Below are 23550 nucleotides of genomic sequence, written 5' to 3'. Positions count from 1 at the left end.
TGTTGTGTAGAAATACTATATTCCCCTCTTTTCTGATGTTGTGTAGATACTCATATCACCTGCTATATATATGATGTAACACTTTTAATTTCCATTCTATTATATAATAGTGAGATAATGTAAATATTGAAACGTGAAATTTTGAACAGAACACACAATGTGTACAGTTTTAAGAAGCAACATCGACATAGCATGGCTGTGGGCCTGTGGCATGGCTTTTGTGATGTCTAAGTCCCACTCTATTATTGTGATGCATAGTTTTGTAAGTAGCCAGATATGTATACAGATATGTATATCATGTTCATGGGCAACTTTCAACTCATAGATTAGTGTAGTCAATAATGTTTAGAATGAAGCTATATAGCAATCACAACACTAATCCGACAAGATGTGAAAATTTTGCATAATATTTATGCTGAAACCTCAATCTCATAAGCCCAACAGTGATCATCTAACAACTCCACAAGAGCCTAACTCAACTATAAAATTAATAATATAATAATTAGAAATATAACACTTAGAAATAATTACATCAAATCTAAGATACTACTAAACATATTCTAATATTAAAAATTTACCTCAGAATATATATATATATATATATATATATATATATATATAATTTAGATCATAGCAGGATCTGATGTTACTAAAGATGATCATAAGTTCATAACCTATCCATGGGGCATTTTCATACCCAGAACCAAACACTAACTTTTCAGCCCCAGAAGGAAAATCCTCACTAAATTTCAGATGCTGCAAGTCTACAACAGTAGAAAGAAGAAACACCTTTAAAACTCAAGACTGCTGGCGTCGGAAGCAGCTGCTTTCGGGTACCCATCATACTCGATCTTCTTGATGTGCAGCGAAGAACATACCATCTTGAACTTGCGCCTCAACTCATCCATGATCTCCTGCACGTGCTGGTCCTCCGGGTCCATCATGGGGTACCTCTGGAGCAGCTCCTCCATCTGCCGGATACCTGCTTGGGCCCGAGAAGAGAACACTGCGTGGTCAGCCTGGATAGCAGAGACCCAGAGGTCAATGCAGCCCTTGTAGAAGCCCAACTCCTCACCGACCTCAAAGCCTACCTTGAGGCCCACCTGCCTGGCCTCTTCCTTGCCAGCGGCGAGACCTTCGGAATAGCCTTGGTTGTATCCTTCCTTGTAGTGGGTCTCCTCCAAGTTCAGCGAAGAATCGAATATGTCGTCCATGGCCAGTGATTTTGGCCAAAAAAGAACTTACTTCGATTTATTAACTGCAGTTCACAAGATTTCTGTTTTAATTTTTATGGTCCTGGAAAAAGAGAGATGATGCAGGAGTTAGTTATAAGTAGAGGTGTAATCTGGTAGTGTTGGAAGAAAAATAACCCTTTAGATTGATGCACTTTTCATAACTAAACCTCAATGGAAACAATCGATTACAAGTGGGAATAGTTATTAGAACCAAACTGATAATCGAATTGGCCATACTCTTGGGTCACTAGGCCCACCGGTTGACCCGGTCTCACTTAGATAATCAATTGTCTAGAGATTAATCAAGACAAAGAAAACACTGAAAATTAAAGTAACAATGCAAAGGCTGAAATTATGACTTTTTTGTTTTTCAAGGAAATATATTCCATTGGAAAATAAACTAATATAGCAGCATTCCAATATTTTTTTTGTGAACATGAACATTCCTCTAGAAAAGCCTAAGTGTGTGACTGTGACTTGTAATTATGTTTTTATGAGCCACAATATATCTTCTACTGTCACACAATCTTTTTTTTTTCCACTTTTTAGCATCTTTGTTCTAAACATGCAAAGCATAACAAAAGGGCCAAAGAACAGAACATAGAAGACCCTTCCTGAATGAAAAACAAGACAAATATAACAAAAAAAAAACTTCAACTCAAATGAAAATTCCCTGTTGAAACTCTTTTTTATCCGATAGTTGAACCCACTCACAAAGAAACGCATAGAAAGGGGGTGAATGTTGCAGTACAAAATCAACAAATCCAGGCACAAACACACCCGGTCACAAACACAGCAATAAGATACAAACAGAAAACAGTCCTCAAAACATAAACAACAAACTAAAACTAACAGATAAGCACATAGCAAAGACTAAAGCCTACAGATGTAAACCAAAACACCCTCATGTCCTCCCTGATTCTAGCTTTCTATCAGTCCAATTCCTTTGCCAAAGATCCTTCAAAGTTAATATTTCACGGTACAAGTCCTCTAATTGTAAACCTTCCCATTTTCTCTCTTTTTAAAACAAACTCTTATTACCACTGACCTCCAAATCAAACTATTGCAAAGTGATTAATCCATGAAGGAAATTAAGGAGTGCTACACAACACCAGAAGAAAGACCCTTTATTGAATCATCATCATTTGATTATCAAGCTAGGAGACAAATTTTGTAGTGTTAATGAAATGTTTTCTGTCCTATTATCTCTCTTAGTTTCTCCAACTTTAGTATACTAGCCTCAAGAATGGAAAAAGAACAAAGAGAACAACTTAAATCAATTAGTTTTACATACAAATACAATTCATCTAAACCTACTACAAATTAAAACAATCACTTTTACCTACAAATACAATTAACATCAATACATTAAAACAACAAAAAACAAATTAATAAGAATAACCAGAAAAAAAAAACTCACCTACACTACAGTGCAGAATGATGACGGAGGAAGCAGAGGCAGACGAGGCACGAGGGTGGAGGCAGAGACAGGCGAGGCACGGCAGAGCCAAGGCGGCCAGGACGACACAGACGGAGAAGGAAGAGGCGAGCAGACACTGGCGACGCGGGAACGAGGCAGAGGAGCCAGAGAGGGGAGTGACAAGTGACGACCTCCGTCGTTGGCCGCGGTTGTGTTCGGCGGTGACCATGCGGAACCGCGATGAATGAGGTAGAGAGGTGAGAGCGAGTGAATGTGAATCTGTGATTCTTGGGAGAGTGACTTCAGGTTGGGGATTTGCCGTTGGGAAATTACTAAATAGGGCTTTCTATCTTTTATTTTTTTGAGTAAAGTAACAATTAGGTGTCTGGAAATTTGGCGTTCGAACAAGTTAGACTCCGAGGAAAAAAAAGTAACAATTAGGTTGCATTTGTTTACAAAAACAAGACACTGAGGCAGGGATACAGAGACACAAAATCGTATTTGGCATATAAGACATGGACAAAGACATTGTGTCCAAATCAAGGTTTTGAGAACCAGACCGGTCATCAAACCGCTCTAGTCACTGATTTATTGGTTTATTGGTTCAACCGGTCCAACCGTGATCCAACCGGAAAAACCATTTTAAAATAAAATAATAAATAAATTATAGAACGACTCTCATCAACCCAATAAAAAACAATCAATAAATCATCAACACAATAAAAATTATAGAACATGTTTATTGCTGTATTATAGAATTATAAAACATGTTTGTTTAATAGTTAATACATTGATAGTATTAAGTGTTTTCCAAGCATCCAATCAAATGTGTTTTCAGATAATGATAAAAGATACCTAAAAGATGCACCATCAAATTTTTAACATAATTTTCACAATGTTAACACAAAAATTAACATGCTTTAACAAAAATTAACAAAATTTTCAACCAAATTTTAACAAGCTCAGCACAATAATTAACAACAAAATCAAGAAACACTAACAAAATTTAACAACAGAAAAAAAAAAGTAAGAACCAGCAAGAACAAGCCAGTAATCAATTTATTAGTATCAATTTATCATCAATCAATAAGCCAGTAACAGGATTAATCAGTCAAGAACAGGCCAGAACAAGCTAGAGTAGTGAGCAAAGCCAATCAACCAAGAACAAGCACTAAGCACTGACAGAGCATCCAATTAACTGAAGCACAGAGTAAAAAAAAAAATAGCAACACATTACTTAATCATCATCAATCAATGAAAGCACAAAACACCAGCAGTGAGAACACTAGCAGTGAGCATTACAAAACGACTATCACTGACCATCGAAGAACAAGCACGAAGAGGGTTTGATTTCTGAACAGACAATAAAAGAAACACGAAGAACAAGCAAGCACTAGATTGGAATGGAGCGAAGGAAGGAGACTGGAATGGGGAAGGGTTTTTCTTCAATAAAATCACAAAACATTCAATAATCAATCATCCTGTGATTTGATTTCCGAACAGAGCATTAAAAAGAATGAAGATCAGGTGACAGTGAGCACTGACCTTCCGTCTGAGACGGCGAGCACGATGGCGAGCAGAGTCAGCAGACGAAGACGACGGCTAGCATGACGGTGAGAAGACGAAGACGTCGGACGCTCGAGGAAGAAAAGCGTGCCTGCGACTGGTGAGTCTGAGAGCGAACAGGGGTCGGTGCGACGGACGTTGTGGCGGCAATAGAGGCACAAGGCGGTGGTGGAAGCTAGGGTTGCGGGCAGCAGTTCGTTGTTGTTGCTCTCTGAAATCTGATTTCTGAAGGAAGGGGCTTGGGGTTGGGGGGAACAAGGCAGGGGGTTGGCATTTCTCCATTTTTAACGAAACGGCGTCGTGTTACTGAAACCGGACGGTTCCGGCTCTGGTTCGACCGGCCGGTTCTCGGCCAGTTCAATGGCTCACATCCAGTTTTTAGTTAGCCGCTTTTGGACAATAAACCAACCGTTAAAGTTGTCGGTTCACAGTTGAACCGGTTCGACCGGTCGATCCGGTCCGATTTTTAAAACTATGGTCCGAATACACTAAATTAGTATATTTTGTGTCCATCTTGACTGGAAGGACACATAGACATTAACAAGAGACACAACTTATTTTTCATTTTTTTTTTCATTATTCTTATTGATTTTTCATAATTATACTTTTTATTATTATATTTTTTTCTCAAATTTTTTAAATAAAAAAATGAGAATAAATTAAATTTTCATAATTTGTTTTTACTTTATCACCAAACATAATACAAGAACACTAAATTCAGTGTCTCTATTATTTATGTCTTGTTCTTAGTGTCTTGTCTTGTCATATTCTCAAAAACAAATGCAATCTTAGATCTCCCAGAAAATAAAACGTGGACACATTACATCTTTCTGTTAGTAAGACTAATGGTGCCTTGACGTGAACTGTTAATGTGATTAAGGTGTCCGTTAAATGTCACATTGGAATTATTCTAAATGATGAGGACAAATTGGTTCTTGAATGTTGTTTGACTTTAACATGTCCCAAACCCTAATTGTCAAGAATTCCCAATTATTTTCACCCTGAAACAAAATCCTAGCACAACACAGAATGAATAGCATCGAAAGCTCCAGAAGCACAATAGGTGCCAAAGGAAAAGGAATAAAGGCAGCGGTTGGAATTATAGGGGTGACTCAACACATGGAAGAGATTTCAGCAATAAAATCGCTCCCAAGTGTAACTGTTAGCTATATGCAATAATATACAAGTTTGCAACAGTAGAGAATTTAGATAGGTTGTTCTTAGAGTGTCCAAATTATAGAATAATTGTTAATTCAATTTATTTTTATTTTTTGAATTTTGAGTGTTCCATTGAATTGAAATTCATATCTGTCATTCATGGTATGTTTTTTGTTCTTATTATATGACAATTTGCCATACTGCAAGTTCTTTAGATGATTGAATGATATTATTGGAGATGTGGAGGTTCAAGTTCTAAGCAGAGAGTGGAGGATAGATTAATTGATTTGGAGGAGAGAATTGTGAGATTGAAAATGGATTGTAGAAATCAGAAAACTCCAAGCAAAATTACTGGTAGTAGATTCAAGAATATTGTGTATTTTATGGATATTTTTAATTGCAATTATTATGAATGTGTGAAGCAAGAATTTTGAGTAAATCAAATTAGATAGCTGATACATGAATGTAGTAGTATTTATAATTGTATTATTATGAATGCAGTAATGAATAAGTATTTTTGAATCATTGTATGATCTATAATGGATTTTGGTATTAATGAATATGATGTTCACATTGATCAAATGAAAGAAAGAGATCACATAATCATTGTGGATTTTGGAGAACGGTTACTGTCTGCAGCCTTTTTTTTCCATCACTCTTGCATGCTCCTCTTTGATATCAGTGTTTGATTGATCAAAACCAAGAGGTAGGGACTTGTACAGCTCATCTTTAGCGCTCTCGTAACCATCATCATCACTGTCATCATCAGAAATAGGAAGATCACCAGCTTCATCACATCTTATAGCATCTTCACCAGTAAGAATATGATGTTTAAAATATATATAGAACTCCTCACACTCTTTGTTTTGCATTTTGTGCTCCCTTAAAGCATTGATCTCTGAATCTCCAAAAATAAGATGCAAACTGGCTTCAAAATTAGCAGCATTCGGATCAAACCATATCATTGCTTTGCAACTATCGTATCCCAAGCTCTTGAACAATTTCTTCAAGTCAAAGAAGTTCATAAGATCCAGATCTATCTCTGGAAACCTCTCAACCAACTCATCCCAGTAACTCAACTCTCCCAGTTTGTTCCTCACAAATTTTCCCCTATGGTGGAATATAAGAATAGCAAATTCCTCTATCTACTAAGTAGAAACACAATTATTATTTGAATCAACTGGGACAACAGTTAACTAAAGAATCAAAAACATATTTGTCTTTTTTTTTATTATAACGTAAAGTGATACTAGTCTTTTTGCTAATCATTAGTTTCAGCAACCATAAACAAATAAGCGAAAGTCCCAAAAAGTAACAACAAATGCATAAATAATTCTAAATGTGGAAAAATGTGTCATGCTCAATAACATAAGTTGAAAACTATGGGACCACCATTCATTGTAGAAGATTAAACAATTCGTTCCAAACAATGGGACTACCATGAAAGAAATTGACAAAGGGATACACTAACTGACAAAAGCATCAATATTTTTTACCTGAGTCGAGGATGTCTCCGCTAACACCGGTCTCCATGACGACGTCTTTTTCCTTACTGGTACGTTCGTTGAAGGAAGAATCGTGACTTTTGTTACTGCAGAGCCAAGACTCTTTGATTTCAGCTTCTCCCTTAGGGTTAATAGGTAAAAACAAAGGATAACTGGAGGTTAAGTGGAAAGTGAAACAAATATAAATGAAGGGAATTTACAAAACGACGTCGTCCAACTGCAGATGTGGCAGAAATGGACACGTCAGTTCATATAACGGGACAGCAAAGCAACTCCGTTCCGTTTTGTTACATGGGCTAACGGAAGGATGTAACATGTCCAACATTTCATTTCTTGGGAGATCTAATTGTTACTTTTTTTTCTCAGGGTCTAACTTGTCTGAACGCGAAATTCTCAGGGACCTAATTGTCACTTTACTCTTATTTTTTTAATAAACGCAAACGGCAATGTATCGGAGAAGGTTTTTAATTTTTAGTGTAAATATTCTATTCGACTGACCTTTTCCTCATAAGATATAGCGCACCTTAATTATTCTTAAACTTCAACTAGACCCCATCCATTAAGAAACATGGACAAATCGAACCTGCTACTGGATGATAAACGATTGCTTGCTAATATGTCAAGTAACAGTGCCAAGTGTCAACTTCAAATAGTTACAGGACTAAAATTCCCCTTTCTACCTTTCTTTTTCTTCTTCCTTCTCCTCCTCCCCCCCCCCTTTCCTCTTTTTTCCACCAAAACCCCTATTTTTAAGATTCTCTGCTGAAGAAGGTTTTAGAAGCAATCAGGGAGTTCGTGAACAATATGAACTTCAATTGCTTTGCAACTGGGTTCTCACTCAAAGCCATGGACTCAAGCGACGTTGCTCTCGTGGCGCTCCTACTGTGGTCCAAAGGTAGTGCAACTGCAACATCTCGATGGGATGAACCTCAACAACATGGCCAAGATTCTACAGTTCGTCGAAAATGATGATATCATCACCATTAAGGGTGATGATGGCAACGACACCGTCACTTTCATGTTCGAGAATCCAAGTATTATTCATTTTCCAAGAAATATTGATTTCAATTTTATTTTAATTTTGTTCGATTATATCTAGAGTTTTAGATCTGTATGGTTCATTTTTCTGATTTTGTTTGATCTTTAGTTGTTGATTTTAATATGGTATTGTTCTAATTCTTTAACATTTTTATTGATGTTTAAGAATTTTTCTTGCTAGAAAACTGTACTGGAAAAAAAGATCTATTACATTGTTATTTTTGTGTTTGAAAGTTTAGTATTTTGCAAGAAAAAAGAGACATGATCTTGATTCTATAGTTGATATGAGTTCAGTTGTTAATGCATTGGTACAAAATTTAGTATTTGGTGTTTGGATTTTTAGGATTGTAAAAATTTATATGCAAGAATTAGACTTTAGTGTTTTTCAATCAAGATAGTGTTCAATTGTTTTGTTCCTGTGTTCGAAACTGTTTATGGTAGGGAGGAGGAGTGGTTTTTAGTCCTGATAATAATTTGCAGTTGACACTTGACACTATTATCTGACATGTCAGCAGGCAACCGTTTGCCATTTGGTAACAGGAGTCGATATGTCCATTTTCTTTAACGGTGGAGCCTAATTAAGGTTTAAAGATGATTAAAGTGCACTATGTCTTACAAAGAAAAAGTCAAGGGTCAGATAGGATATTTACTCTAATTTTTATAAACCAGCCGAGCCATTGGTTTTTCATAAAATCTATACCAGTCAAATTACTTTTCACCAATTTTGACACAAATTTAGTCCTAATAACAACTAGGCCTAATTTGGTGGTTGGGTAAGCGGTTTTAGGTCTAACCAGACAGATAGGTTTCGTTTTCACAACTATTCAAGTGGGTTAATAGTGAAAGAATCTAAATACTGGTATTCGAGTAATTTTAACAATTAATCTCAATTATAGAATATACATATACATATAATATATATTAATTGAAATTAATAACTAAAAATGACTAAAATACTGATGTTTTAGAATATTTTAAAATTTTTCAATAATACACCTCGATGATATGTATTTTATAATTTTTAGCAATTTGAAGTTAAATAATAAAAATACACGGCTCCTAATTTTCACTCTTAACCAAAAAATAAGAAGATATAAAAAAAAGTAAAAGATGATAATGTCACTCTCAAATTGATATCGTCGTCCTTTTTTAGTTATAAATTATTTTTTTTTTGAAAATATCCACAATCCTTATAGATATAACAAAAAAGTATTAAAAAATATCGATATGATAAATAAAGATTATAAATAATTTTAGAAGAAAATATAAAAAAATAGAATTAAAAGGAAGTGGCGACTTCATACCCTAAAGAAAGTGTCCATTTAATCTATGAATAATTTCTCACATTCTCTTCAAAATACAACCTGAGTAGATAACTTCCAACCTCATTCTAATTTCAATACCCCTAATTTCTTCCAAATTTGATTCACAATGAATGGAAGCATATACAATAATTATTTAACTTAGATTTGTGGCTTTTTATTTATATAAAAAAAATATTTTAATTATTTAAATATGCATAATGTAAAAATATTGTCAAAATACGCATAACTAATTCACATAAAATATCTGCAAAATGAAAGAGTAGAGAGTAAGAGCATGAGAAAAAGGGACAGAGTATAAATAGAAAGAGAAAATAAAAAAAAAAATAGAGCAGAGGAGATTAAATTTTTTATCACAAACATATATAATATAAATCTTAGTTTGGGCAAGAAGAAAATGCATTTTAAAAAAGAAAGGAAGAACAAAACTGTGTTAAAAGAGAAAGAAGGAAAAGGGAAAAATCAAACTATGACAACGTATAATATATTAGATTATCATATATTAAATTATATTAGGCCTGATCTAATATTTTTTTAACACTATGACAAGAATAATAATACATATTTAATGAAATTTAATTTATAATTTATAATTTATAATTTATAATTTATAATTTCAATCTTGATGTATTATTCAAACATTACTTTAAAATTTATTAATATCTTTTTGTTGTTAGTATTTTTTATTTTTTTAAGTTCAAACTCTTTAATTAATAAATACAGATTAAATAAAATATTTTGTTTGTTATACAAAAGTTAATTAAAAATTTAAATAACTTTAAATTTTAAATTGTTATGTGATTGCATCTTTAAAATTTAAGTTTTTAAAATTTAAAATCCACTATAAATTTAACATTTCAATTTTAACTAAATATTTAAATTCTAATAATAATTGAATTATATAATAATTTTAAATTTCAAATAATGTTTGCATAACTTTCTAACTAAATACTATATTTGTACTAACATTTTATCCAGAATTTTGAGTACTTTTTTTGTATATGATATTATATTCGCAGAAGTTTGTGCACCTGCCACGGAAATGTTTGATTCCACATTGTTATTCGGAACTTCTTTAGATATGTTAATGACCTTAGCATGCACTACGTACAATTAAAACATGTATAAAAATTAATAATTTTATTTTGACACATTAAAAATTGTCCCAGCAGACGTGTCAATTTGTTTAATAGATTTTTCTACAAATTTGAATCAAAGAATTTATTCGTTGTAAGAAAGAATATGGGATGGATCAAAATCTAATATCCAGGAGCGAAACCTACTCCTCTTTCGCTTATCAATTTTACTATGTGTCAAAGTCTCCCATTTTTATTACGAAGAAGCAAATATTTTTTATATTTTTCTTTAAATGACGAATTAAGAAATCAAACGAAAATGACTTGCAAATTGAAATACTTCAAAAAACTAAATAAACTTGACGAAACATATATAAAGTTTGTTGTAAAGTAAATAAAAGATAATGAAAAACAAAATTCAAATGTAAAATGACTGAACTTAAACTTGCTGGAAGTGACGAATCTAAAAAATTTCATTAGTGGGACAAAATATATATAATATGATAATAATTTTATAATTATATTTTATTATTATAAAATATAATTAGTCTTCTAACTATTTAATTAATAAATTAAAATACTTATATAGTAATTTAAAGGTTTAATTATGTTGTAGATTTCTATAATTTTACCGATTTTTTAATTAAATCTCTATATTTTTTCTTTTCAATTAGGTCTCTGTATTATATAATTTTTTTCAATTTAGTCTCTACTGTGGCAAAAACGTAGAATATTCTATTAAAAAATAAATATTTTTACTATTAAGATTAAAGACCTAATTGAGAACACCTTCATATTTCGAAAATTGCAAAATAATTCTTAGCAATTTGTCCCACAGTCACACCCTGTTCTAAGTTCTTCGCTGAGCCCTTGTGTCGTCGCGTCTCCTCTACTCGACGTCCATCGCATTCTTGGTGTCCATCACATTCTCGTCGTCCCTGGCGTGGTCACCATCGATGGCGTGCTCGTCGTCCCTAACATGCTCGTCACCCTCTGCCTCGTTCACGGCTCGTCCGCCATTGTTGCTCGTAATCCTGGTGTGCTCCACTGCTCGCGAATCACCGCGCCACTCCTCTGTCCCTCCCTTATTGCCTGAACTGCTCCTCTGCTCTTTGTCGTCCACGCTCTATCTCTACAACAACATATATTTTTTTTTTCAGTTTTTTTTTTAAGGTTGATTCCTTGATGTTATTGATATGAATTTTATTGTTGATTGGTTTATGAGCTAATTAGAAATAAATATGGTGGTGGTTGAATCGAAATATTGAATTAGTTTCTAAATTGATTTATGAATATGAATTTGAAGATGCAGGAATTTTGTTAATTTATGAATTAGTTTCGCTAATTATAAATTTTGTTAATGGTTGATTGGTGTTGCTGTAATGATGCTGATTTATTATGTTTTTTCTTTCTTTCTTTTTGGTGTAGTGATGGGCGATTTGAATTTAACTATAAATTTACATCACGAATTATTAAACTTCACTGAACTATTATGATTCACAATATCAATTATTTATTTTCCAATATTTTCCATTCTCCAAAGCATTGAAGGAGTGAGTAAAATCAAGGACGGATATAACCTAGCAACTTGGATGTTGGAAGTTACAACAACAGCACAATAACTTAGTTAGGGAGTTGATTTTACAGATTTATACAAAAACTCTTATCTATATAGGTAAGCTAATAATGCATATGGCTAAGGTCTATCTATGCCTATAATATTCTTCAGTTCCAAAATGCCTAGACTATTTTACATGGCTTTCTCAAGAGAAACAAACAAGTTATACAAGAGTTGGGACAACCTGCTCCGGTTTAAAGGATCTTAAATAAAATCCTTGAAACGAACACAACTGTTAGTTGAATGAATAATTAATTGCTTGATGAAATTTGCAATATGACTTTCCTTTAAGATCTGTAACATAAGATATGTTTTTCTCTTCGGGTAAAATCAATTGCTTATCTTTTAATAAAATATAAAATATTTGATCCGATTTTGTAATATCGAAACTATGCTTTTGACCACACTTATATTTTGCTTCATTAATTTTTTCAGAAGTTATCTTTTTTTAATGAAGAACAAATATAAGGTGGGCTTTTCTTAAGTTCAGCCAAATCAACTTCAATACAATCATGCTCTAATTTATCACTCAAGATTTCCTTTTCAACATATGAAACGTTTTCTTTTCGAGCCAAAGGCTTATAAATTTTGCTTTGATTTTCCTTTCTAAAAGCTTCTTTTTCTTTTCTAATCAACTCAACTTGCCTTCTCTTTCAGCTAAATGGGCAAAGTCAAGAATATAAACATTCACTAACTTTTGATGCATATCAAAACTAAGACCATTGATAGCCATATTGACAATTTCAGTTTCAGGAATTGACACAAAATATTTGTTACGAGCATTTTTAAATCGAATCATATAATCATCAATCAACTCATTAATTTCGCATTTCAATGTAAATAGATCTGTCAAAGTAATGATTAATTCTCCTCGATAAAACTTGTTATGAAAATCATTCTCTAATTAGACTCAAGTCTGAATCGAATTAGGCCTAAGATTTGAAAATCAAGTAAAAGTATTTTTCATTAAGGAGGATGGGAAAAACTTCATTTTCAAATCTTCATTGTTTGGCAAATTACCAAGCTCTACAAAATATCAAACAATATGCTCAATAGTTGATTCTCCAACTTCTCCAGTAAACTTTGTAAGTATCTTAGGATTTTTCACTCCACTAGGCACTTTAGCCATTTGCATGACTTCGGAAAAATCTGAACCAAAATACGGCCGATGCATAAATCCTACATTAATACCCACTCGATTAAGTACATTTTCTACAATCTGCGTCATTTGAAATTGATTACCCCACCTATTTACTCAAACTTTATTCAAAATATTATCAGTATTTTGACCTCGTCAAACAATATGAAGATGACCCTCCTCATTATGATCATTTGGAAAACCTTCCTCATTATTATTTCCTAAATTTTGAAGTTGATCATCATAGCCAACATCAAAATCTACAATGCTAGCAATCTTATTGACTTGTCTAGCTAGCTGATCATACTTATCATTATTATCAACCATTATAAGATTAAGGATAGTAGTCATTTGCTGGGTTAACAAATTAACTAAATCATGATGACTCTCATCAATATGCTATCGAAAACAGCTAGTGACTTGGAGCTATTTGACGTAGAGCCAACTTGATAATCTCGACTCATTTCAGAATGAAAAAAATTAGGCTGATTACTAATCGTAATTGGCACACTCCTAAATCGAATCGAAGGTACATAACCCCTGGAAAGTGGCACATAACCAGGAGGAAGGTCAAATGGAGGCCACTCAGCAATTACTAGAGGTTGATTTGATAGAAGCGCTATTCTAGGGCATGTATTTTGCCCATTATCCTCGGTATTTGTACTAACATTTTCTCCAGATTTTGGGTGCTTCCTTCTGTATGTCATATCACATTTGTAAAAATTTGTGCAACCGCCACTGAAGTGTTCGATTCCACAATGCTATTTGGAACATCTTCAGACATATTAATGACCTTACCACTTCGTAATTGCATGCACTACGTACAATTGAATCATGTATAAAAATCAACAACTTTATTTTGACACATTAAAAACTGTCCCACCGTACATGCCAATTCATTTAACAAATTTTCTGCCGATTTGAATTAAAGAATTTATTCGCTGCAAGAAAGAATCTGAGATGATTCAAAATCTAATATCTAAGAGCAAAACCTATTCTTCTTTTGCGGTTACCATTTTTATTATGCATCAAAGTCTCTCATCTTTGTTATGATGAAGAAGCAAAGATTTTTTATATTTCTTTTCTTTAAATGTGGAACTAAGAAATCAAAATGAAATTGACTTGTAAATTGAAATACTTCAAAAAAGTAAATGAACTTGACTGAAATATGAAGTTTGTTGCAAAGTAAATAAAAGAGAATGAAAAACAAACTTCGAATGTAGAATGACTGAACTTGAACTTGTTAAAAAAATAAATTACATAAAAATAAAGTATAGAAATCATAAAAGAAAAAATAAGAAATCATGGAAGAAAACGTATAGAGATATCAGAAAGTAAGATGTCTGTAAAAGTATTTTTTTTTTTTGAAGAAAATTTTCAACCACTAAGGGTGTGTTTGGAGTTCACGTTGGAGAAGAGAGAAGCTCGTTTGGGTGCCTTGAACGTATGATCTTTATGTTTGGCAATTCTTTGAAACTCTGAACCCATAAGTGATTTTGCCTCTTAACCTGCATTTACAAGAAACTAGAAATTGTAACTTCTTCGTTTAGAAAATCACGTTAGTATTGAATTTTTTTTTTTATCAATTCTACCATTTATTTTCTTACTTGTAATCTCTTTAGTATTCAAATATTTTAAATATATAATTATATTTTTTATTAAATTTTTACTTTTGAGTTTGTATAAAAAAATTTATTTTTTATTTGACTATTAAAATTTGTAAATATAATTCTTGTATATTAATTTATTATTATAATTTTGTTATAATATAAATTATTAATCCCATTAAAAATAATAAAGTAAATAAAATATTAATTATAACTAAGAATAAAATTATAAATAATTAAAATTTATAGTTTAAAATAATATTAAATAAAAGAGTACCAAGAATACTAAAAATTTATAAGTAATATAATATAATAAAATATATTTTGATGTATTTTTCATATATTATTTTTGCTTTTGATATAAAAATATATTTTGCTAATTTTTATACATTATTTTTATTTTAGTAAGTAAATATTAATTTTATTATAAAATTAATTAATAATATCTATTTAAATATCTAAATTAAAATAATAGAATAATATAAAAAATTTATTTAAGTTGATGTCTATTTTAGTAATTTTTTATCTAAAAGTAATTTTGAGTAGTGTAATCCAAACAATATTTACTTTACTATAATCTATTTTGATATAAAAATTACCAAACATAAATAACTTTAACACAAACTTACTTTTTATCTAGTTATATGTATCTTCCATCAATCCTGTGCTGCCACCTATTAATCCACTTATGACTAAAAAATAATCCGTTTACCCCAAAATATTTTGCGATAACTACTCCCTTGACTACGCCCACTTTTCTATAAAAATGTATTCTGCCACCATATCGACTTCATCTTCAATGTCGATTCATCACACCTATATTTATAGTCTGATTCACTAATCGAAATTTTATTCCTCTTTAATAGATATCGACAATCTAACTTATCGAATAACAATAACCAAACCAAAACAATTCACCATTCAGGTAGCATCGACATAAGTGGCCTAAACATCTGTAATAACGAAAATGCAAATTACAACCATGTAACACCTATACTTTGGCGAGCCCTAAACACATTGCGACAGATCCAGTGCTGCGACAATCATCCTAACTCATGGTGTAGTCAAATATGTATAACATCGCAAATAGGATTAGCATGCTCCGAGAATGATTCCACCAAAACTTCTTGATTGTCAAATAGAAACTCATAGTTTAACTCATCAACAATCAATTCTATTTGTAAAACTCAATCTTAACTCACCACAAGCTCATCATGAACTAACACAAATATATAATATAATATCATATAATATAATCAAATTAACTTATAAATCAATAAATTGAATAAACTTATTCAAATTTAAACTTAGTATTAAACCATTCTTCTACTTTAGTCCATGACAACAACAAAGAAGTCTCACAGCCCACAAATTCAGCCCAACAGAATACATAAATTCAATTATAATTTTAGTCTTTATTATCTTTATCTTATCTTTAGTTATTCTTATCTTATCTTTATTTGTTTTTATCTTTTATAGGACAATGCTCTATATATATTTAGTTTTACCGTCATAGTTTACAACACACACTTCAGTACAATTCAATCAATCAACAATCAATAAAAGTTCTTTTCTTTGCTTTTCCTACTCTTTCACAATTTTATTATGGTATCAGAGCTCTTCTTGAGCTCTGCTGATATCCATGGATAAACCAACCGATTCAGATCCTAAAACTCCTTCAACTCCCCGGTCTACCATGAATAATCAACCTTCCAATTTAACTCAAGATACAACCAATCCCTATTATATTCATCCAAGCGAAAATCCTACCTCAGTCTTAGTTACTTCTGTTCTCACAGGAAACAATTACCATTCATGGAATAGATCCTTCACTATGGTTATTATTTCTAAAAATAAATATGGATTTCTTACTGGTTCTATCTCCTCTCCTCTACCTGGGGATCCTCTTTTCTCGACTTGGGAACGTTGCAACAACTTGGTCTTATCTTGGTTATTCCATTCTTTGTCCCCTTCTATAACTCAAAGTGTCCTCTATTTTGCCACTGTCTCCTCTGTCTGGACCGATTTGAAAGAACGATTTGCTCAGAGTGATCTTCTCCGAATTGCTGAGTTGCAAGAAGAAATCTATGCACTTAAGCAGGGCACTCTGTCTGTCACCGAGTTCTACACATCACTGAAGTCTCTTTGGGAGGAACTCGACAGTTCTCGCCCTCTCCCGGTCTGTTCATGTCCAGCAACATCTCACAGATCACAAGATTTTATAATTCGCTTTCTTAAGGGATTGGATGAACAGTTTTTGATAGTGCGATCTCAAATACTTCTCCTAGACCAATTACCTCAAGTAACCAGAGTTTTTGCATTGGTTATCCAACATGAACGACAGCTACAAGTTACCGCTGGGATTCTAGACGATCCACGTTCCATCACTGCCGCCGTCGATTCGCGGCACCCCTCACAAGGTCGCGGTCGCGGTCGCTGTCGCGGTCGCTTTTCCTCCGGCAATGGTCGCGGTGGTTTTCCCTCCAGCGCGGGATGTGATGGTTCCTTTAAGTTCTGTACGCATTGCGGTCGTAGTGGCCACACGATTGAAGTCTGTTATTCGAAACACGGGTTCCCACCAGGGTATCCACGTCACTCTGGTAGTCCACATCACTCCATAATGCTTTCTTACATGGGGATCTTTCTGAAGATATTTACATGACTTTGCCACCCGGGTTCACATCTCCACGCCCAAATCAATGCTGCAAGTTACTAAAGTCATTATATGGTCTACGACAATCTAGTCGTATGTGGTATGACAAACTTTCTCATCTTTTGCTATCCCATGGATATCAGCAGACTTTATCTGATTATAGTCTATTTGTTAAATTTACTGGTGCTCAAATTTCTATACTTCTAGTCTATGTTGATGACATCGTTCTCACCGGCGATTCTATTTCTGAACTTGCTTCCATTAAGTCTATTTTGCACCAGCACTTTCAAATTAAAGATTTGGGCCCTTTAAAATATTTTTTGGGTATTGAAGTAGCTCAATCAGCAAAGAGAATTTGCTTATCTCAGAGAAAATATTGTCTTGATCTTTTGGAGGATTATGGTTTATTAGGTGCTAAACCTGCCTCTGTTCCAATGGATAGTTCCACAATATTATATCAAGACAAAAGTCCCTTGCTATCTGACCCTTCTGTGTATTGCCGTTTGGTTGGGCGTCTTATCTACCTTACCACTACTCGACCAGACATCATGTATGCCACTCAACAATTAAGTCAATTTATGGCAACTCCTACTAAATCTCATCTTCAAGCTGCCAAGCATGTGTTACGATATCTAAAAACTAGCCCCGGCAAAGGACTTTTTTTTCAAGAGAATCAGAAATTTAGCTTCTCGGCTTCAATGACTTTGATTGGGCCGGATGTCCTGACACTCGGCGATCTTTAACAGGCTATTGTTTCTTCTTAGGCAACTCTTTAGTCTCTTGGAAGACCAAGAAACAAACCACCGTTGCCCGCTCATCCACTGAAGCAGAATATCGTGCACTTGCCAACACAACTTGTGAACTTCAATGGATAATAAATCTGTTACAATTTTTATGTATCTCTCCTATCCGCCCACCAGTTTTATATTGTGATAATCAAAGTGCTCTTCATATTGCTACTAATCCAGTTTTTCATGAACGGACCAAACATTTAGAGGTCGATTGTCACTTTGTTTGACAAAAAGCTCAAGCTGGAGTGATGAAACTTCTCCCCATTTCTTCTTCTGGGCAATTAGCTAACATCTTCACAAAGCCTTTGTCTCCTCAACCCTTCCATCTTAATCTCAATAAGCTTGGAGTTCTCGATATCTTTCATCCTCCAGCTTGCGGGGCATATTAAATCATTCTTCTACCTTAGCCCATGACAACAACAAAGAAGTCTCACAGCCCATAAATTCAGCCCAATAGAATACATAAATTCAATTATAATTTTAGTCTTTATTATCTTTATCTTATCTTTATTTGCTTTTATCTTTTATAGGACAATACTCTATATATATTTAATTTTACTGTCATAGTTTACAACACACACTTTAGTACAATTCAATCAATCAACAATCAATAAAAATTTTTTTCTTTACTTTTCTTATTCTTTCACAATTTTATTACTTAGCTCATTTAATATATAAACTTAAATAGAGACTTAAATTTGTTCACGAACTCATAAACTCAACTTAACAAATTGTCAATGAGTTAACATCGAGTTGACTTGAGTTCCTTAGAACTCTAATTATGATATATGAGAGGAATATACTTATTAATTAATTGAGTGCATAATTGTTCACTGCACATGCATATGAAATATTAAATTATTTTTAATCTTGTTTTCATGATTCAATTGGATGATTATGGAATTAATAAGCTTTTGAATTGATTTAAAATTACTTTTATCTTTTAATCTCACTTCATTATCGATATCTCTTAATATTATTAATTATCCATGAAATAAAAGTAGAATAAAAAAACAAATATATTCTCTAAATTTCTTTAAGAAAACTATAAAAGAGTTAGATTATTTTTAAGATGGATACTTATAGTAACAAAAATATTATCATATTAATTATTATTATTATTATTAAGGGTAACGTGTTAAACATAATTGGCATAAACTTTGTAATGAATGCAAGAATTATATTGGACAAAAACTCCGGCATTCACATGAAAAAGAGGATTCAATACTCATACATAATTACATAGAATGGCGTGATGAATAAGGGTCCCTTTGGGAAACACTAAAAAATTATTTTTTTTAACTTTTGATTTATAGAAAGTTATATTAATGTGTTTGGTATAATTTTTTAGATAAACTTTTAATTTTTCAAAAGGTTAGTTAAGAGCTTTTGAAAAAGTTAAAAAATGCGATTTCTCCCATTTTCAAAAGCTATTTTATCACTTCTATTTAATGCACAACTTTAAAATAAGAACTTTTATAATAACTTTCCAAACTCAAAATAACTTATTTAAAAGTTAATATTAATAAAAGTCCTTATATTTTAAGCTCCTTTTTCAAAAGAACTTATTTAAGAAGTTTAACCAAACTGACCCTAAGTATTAGGAAATTATTTTAATTTCTTAATTTGTTTGTGGCAATACATATATTAATTATAATCACAAATTATGTTATTTTAAATTAAATAATTTATATAATAGTGATTTCATTTATAACAATAAATATTAAATTGAATAAGTCATTATTATTTTTAAATTGGAATTAAATGAGAATAAAATTAGATATTATTTTTTATTTTTTAGATAATTATCTTTTGTATTTTAGATATATTATCTTTTGGACTTTAGATATTATTTTATTTGGGCTTTAGGGTTTATAGGTGCTATGCTCAAATATAAATAAGCCTTTAAATTTTGGTCTCCAATATATCAAAGTCGTCTTTGCTCTTTCCCCATCAAAAGAGTCACAATTCAGCCACCTAAAGATACAGAAGACTTTGGTTAAAAAAGATCAAAAGAATCACAAGATCAAAATACTTCTATCAATTTCTGATTCTTATGAATAAAGGTACGCTTTTACAAGATCAAAATCCTTCTATCAATTTCTGATTCTTATGAATAAAGGTACGCTTTTGCATTATGTTATATTTTTGGTGATTCAATATGAATGATCTGGATTATGGAAATTAATTTATTCCAACAGTAAGGAGTTCCCATATACCGTAGTAAGTAGTATACAAGTTGCAAGTTATAACTAATCCCAGAATGAAAATGGATTAAAATAACATCGATTATTAATCAATCAATTAATAACTTATAGCTAAAACACGTTAAATAATAAATAAACAGCGGAATAGCTGTACTCGCATCATCAATTCATCATCTTCATCATCCAAGTTCCCACATTAGCAACATGCATATGGTGGTTTCGTTAGCCGAAAGTATCTCCAATGCTAAATTATTTTCATTGAATTTGACCTGAATCTGAGTCAAGAATAATATCATTGAATTAACCTTTTAATTACTGTATCACTTTACAAACTATATATTATTGAAGGGCGCTTGTACTCTTTGGGATATCCGTTGAAACTATTGACAATGTCAAATTAAATAGTCAGAGTAGTTTACACTAAAATTTTAGATAAACAATAGGTTTACTCCTAATATAGGAGAAATATATCTAAATTATTATATTATAACTTAAATAACAACATTTTAAACACTGTTATAATATTAATGATTATTGATAATTTAAAAAGTGATAATATCTTTTAGCAAAATCTCAAACGAATATTAATCTTATTAATCAATGTACAATTTTTCACAATATTTATTATTTCGATTAATTTTTTTGTGATCCAATATGTATTTGTTATTATCATATTTTAATATAATCCTTATTAAACTTTTTTATGTTGAATTTTTATACAATATTAAGCAAATTAGAAACTGAAACATTACATTATAACTTAATATTAAATAATATATTTTAATAAATAATTTATGTTTTTTTATTCTTGAATCAGTACATATATAAATAATCACATATATTGTTGTTCATATAGTATATTCTTTTTTTTTTTATTATTCCTCGCAATTATATAATTGACCAAAAAAATATACTATATTCCAAATACTTAAAGGTTATGGTTCAAAAGGAATTGTTCAATCAACTAGAGGCTCAATGAAACAAAGAAGTTGGCCCAAAAAAGCGCTCAGAGGAGTGCAGGTCACTCCACCCGACCTGCTTAGGGCACAGGTATCATGACCCATGCCCAACTTGATTTCAAGAATAAATTACTGTTTCGATTATTAATTCACAAAAAAAACATCTATACAAGATGGGTTAATTTCTCATATAATAAAAAAAAGAAATCACTTACATTTGTAAATGGAAAGGTTTAGAAATAATGATCAAGTCATCATTCTTTTTCATAAATATTCTATCACGCTCGAATATTTTTTTATTTTTACAATTTATATAAATTTGTTAAAATTCTTGTTAATTTAAGCGTTGGAATTTTTAATAATAGATAATCTCACTATTATTTTAAAATTGACGTGAAAACATCTTCAATATTTTTGTCATTATCTCTGATTTTTTTGCTAAGTCCAAATCAGTTAATAGTCTATTTTAGATATGTCTCAGAATAATTATTAATGAAAACTATTAAATTATTCTTCCACCTTAGCCCATGACAACAATAAAAAAGTCTCGTGGTCCACAAATTCAACCCAACAGAATACATAAATTCAATTATAATTTTAGTCTTTATTATTTTATCTTTATCTTATCTTTATTTGCTTTATCTTTCATAGGACAATATTCTATATATATTTAGTTTTACCCTCATAGTTCACAACACACATTATTTACCAAAAAAAGTTCCAATATTCGCTAGAAATTGTGAGCTAAGCAAAGAAGGAAGAATGAAACTGAAGCAAAAAGATTTCGCAGTGAACCAAATGGGAAGAGTGACCATAATCCCTGAAGAATCCGACGACCTATGGATCCTCTACAACATCATCAACCCCGGCGATTACGTCACGGCCGATACCTCCAGGAAGGTCCACCACCAACTCAACGACGGCAAGAACACCACCGCCTCACGTGTCAGGCTCTCCGTCCACCTCAAGGTCACCTGTTGCGATTTCGACAAGGACTCTTCCACCCTTCGCATCCAAGGCCGCAACCTCGAGCCCAACCGTTACGTCGTCGTCGGATCCTTCCACACCCTCACGTTGGAGTGCAACAAACCCTTCGAGCTCCATAAGAAGGTCTGGAAGCACGACGTCGTCGAGGCTCTCCAGGAACGAGAGAACCACGAAGTTTGTCCCGACGCGGAACTCGCAGTAACTCTCTTTCAACAAGACCATGCTGAGATTTATCTGATTGGAAAAGGCGTAATTGCCATGGTTTTCAAGGTTGAAACCTCTTCTTCGAGGACCGGAGGAAGAAAGTCTTCATCTTCATCTCCTTCTTCAAACACTAAGAACGTGTTCTTCCGCGAGGTTTTTGCGGCATTCATGAAGCACGTGGATCTGAACAAGGTTAAAAACACTGTGATCGCAAGCGAGGATTCAAAAAAGGACGAGTTTCGAAGGTTTATGATATCGGAGGCAAAGAGGATGAAGATGAGAAGCGTAGAAGAGAACATAGGAAGGATCGTGGTGGCTGCTAGTGGTGGTTGCAACGGCGATCTGAAGGATCTTTTGGGAGAAAGCACGGTGATGAACCTTATGAAGGACAGCAAGGTAGGGTTGCAGATTAGGGAACTGAGGAAGGTTTGGGACATGGTTTCGAGTGACTCGAATCGCGCTTGCTACGGACTGAAGAGCGTGGAGAGTGCTCAGGAGATGGGAGCCATTGAAACGCTTCTAATCAGTGATGAGCTGTATCGAAGCGATGAGGTTGCCACAAGGAAGAGGTACGGTTGTTTGGTGAAGGCGGTTAAGGATAGTGGTGGGGACGCTTTGGTGTACTCTTCCATGCATGTTCTGGCAGAGCAGTTGCAGCAACTCACCGGTATTGCCGCCATTCTCAGGTTTCCATTGCCTGTTCTTGATGATGAGGCTTATTAGAGCAAGGTTTTATGATTAATTAATTGTCTAAGTTGATTAATTATCCTAATTTAACTTCACTTCAGTACAATTCAATCAATCAACAATCAATAAATTTTTTTGATCTATTCTTTTTCTATTCTTTTACAATTTTATTATGATATCAGAGTCTTGGTATCCTCCTTGAGGAGGATATATAAGTTATCATCTTTTCGGTGAGAAATCACCATGCTTCTTTTTCAATCTCCTCTCACAATGAATAATCAATCTTCCAATTCAGTTCAAGATCCAACCAATCTTTGTTAAATGCATCCAAGTGAAAATCCTACCCCAATTTTGGTTACCTCAGTTCTTTACCAGCAAT

General features: G+C 32.6%; 2 protein-coding genes across 3 annotated transcripts; one reads left to right on the top strand and one right to left on the bottom strand.

The window, feature by feature from the left end:
• Positions 1 to 376: 376 nt before the first annotated feature.
• LOC112737620 (uncharacterized) lies at positions 377 to 4477 on the bottom strand. Of its 2 annotated transcripts, XM_025787587.3 has the most exons (3): positions 4201 to 4477; positions 2656 to 3040; positions 377 to 1296 (listed from the first exon to the last, which is right to left on the bottom strand). In XM_025787587.3, exon 3 carries the CDS (start codon positions 1212 to 1214, stop codon positions 792 to 794), a length of 423 nt encoding a protein of 140 aa, XP_025643372.1. In that variant the 5' UTR covers positions 1215 to 1296; positions 2656 to 3040; positions 4201 to 4477; the 3' UTR covers positions 377 to 791. The 2 variants fall into 2 exon arrangements, with proteins under 2 accessions (XP_025643372.1, XP_025643375.1); XM_025787590.3 differs by lacking the exon at positions 2656 to 3040 and having other exon boundaries at positions 4201 to 4447.
• Positions 4478 to 22055: 17578 nt separating this feature from the next.
• On the top strand, positions 22056 to 23207 carry LOC112732938 (protein PELOTA 1-like). Its single transcript, XM_025781771.1, has one exon. The coding sequence runs from the start codon at positions 22056 to 22058 to the stop codon at positions 23205 to 23207; it is 1152 nt and encodes a 383-aa protein (XP_025637556.1).
• The last annotated feature ends 343 nt before the right edge of the window (positions 23208 to 23550 follow it).

The sequence above is a fragment of the Arachis hypogaea genome, chromosome 13, assembly GCF_003086295.3.
Source record: "Arachis hypogaea cultivar Tifrunner chromosome 13, arahy.Tifrunner.gnm2.J5K5, whole genome shotgun sequence".
NCBI classification, from domain to species: domain Eukaryota; kingdom Viridiplantae; phylum Streptophyta; class Magnoliopsida; order Fabales; family Fabaceae; genus Arachis; species Arachis hypogaea.
The sequence above is the reverse complement of the archived record's forward strand: the minus strand, read 5'-3'. Positions and strand labels throughout refer to the sequence as shown.

Bases quoted from the DNA above. Each gene is read 5' to 3' on its own strand.
- LOC112737620 (XM_025787587.3), bottom strand. From the start codon at position 1,214: ATGGACGACATATTCGATTCTTCGCTGAACTTGGAGGAGACCCACTAC.
- LOC112732938 (XM_025781771.1), top strand. From the start codon at position 22,056: ATGAAACTGAAGCAAAAAGATTTCGCAGTGAACCAAATGGGAAGAGTG.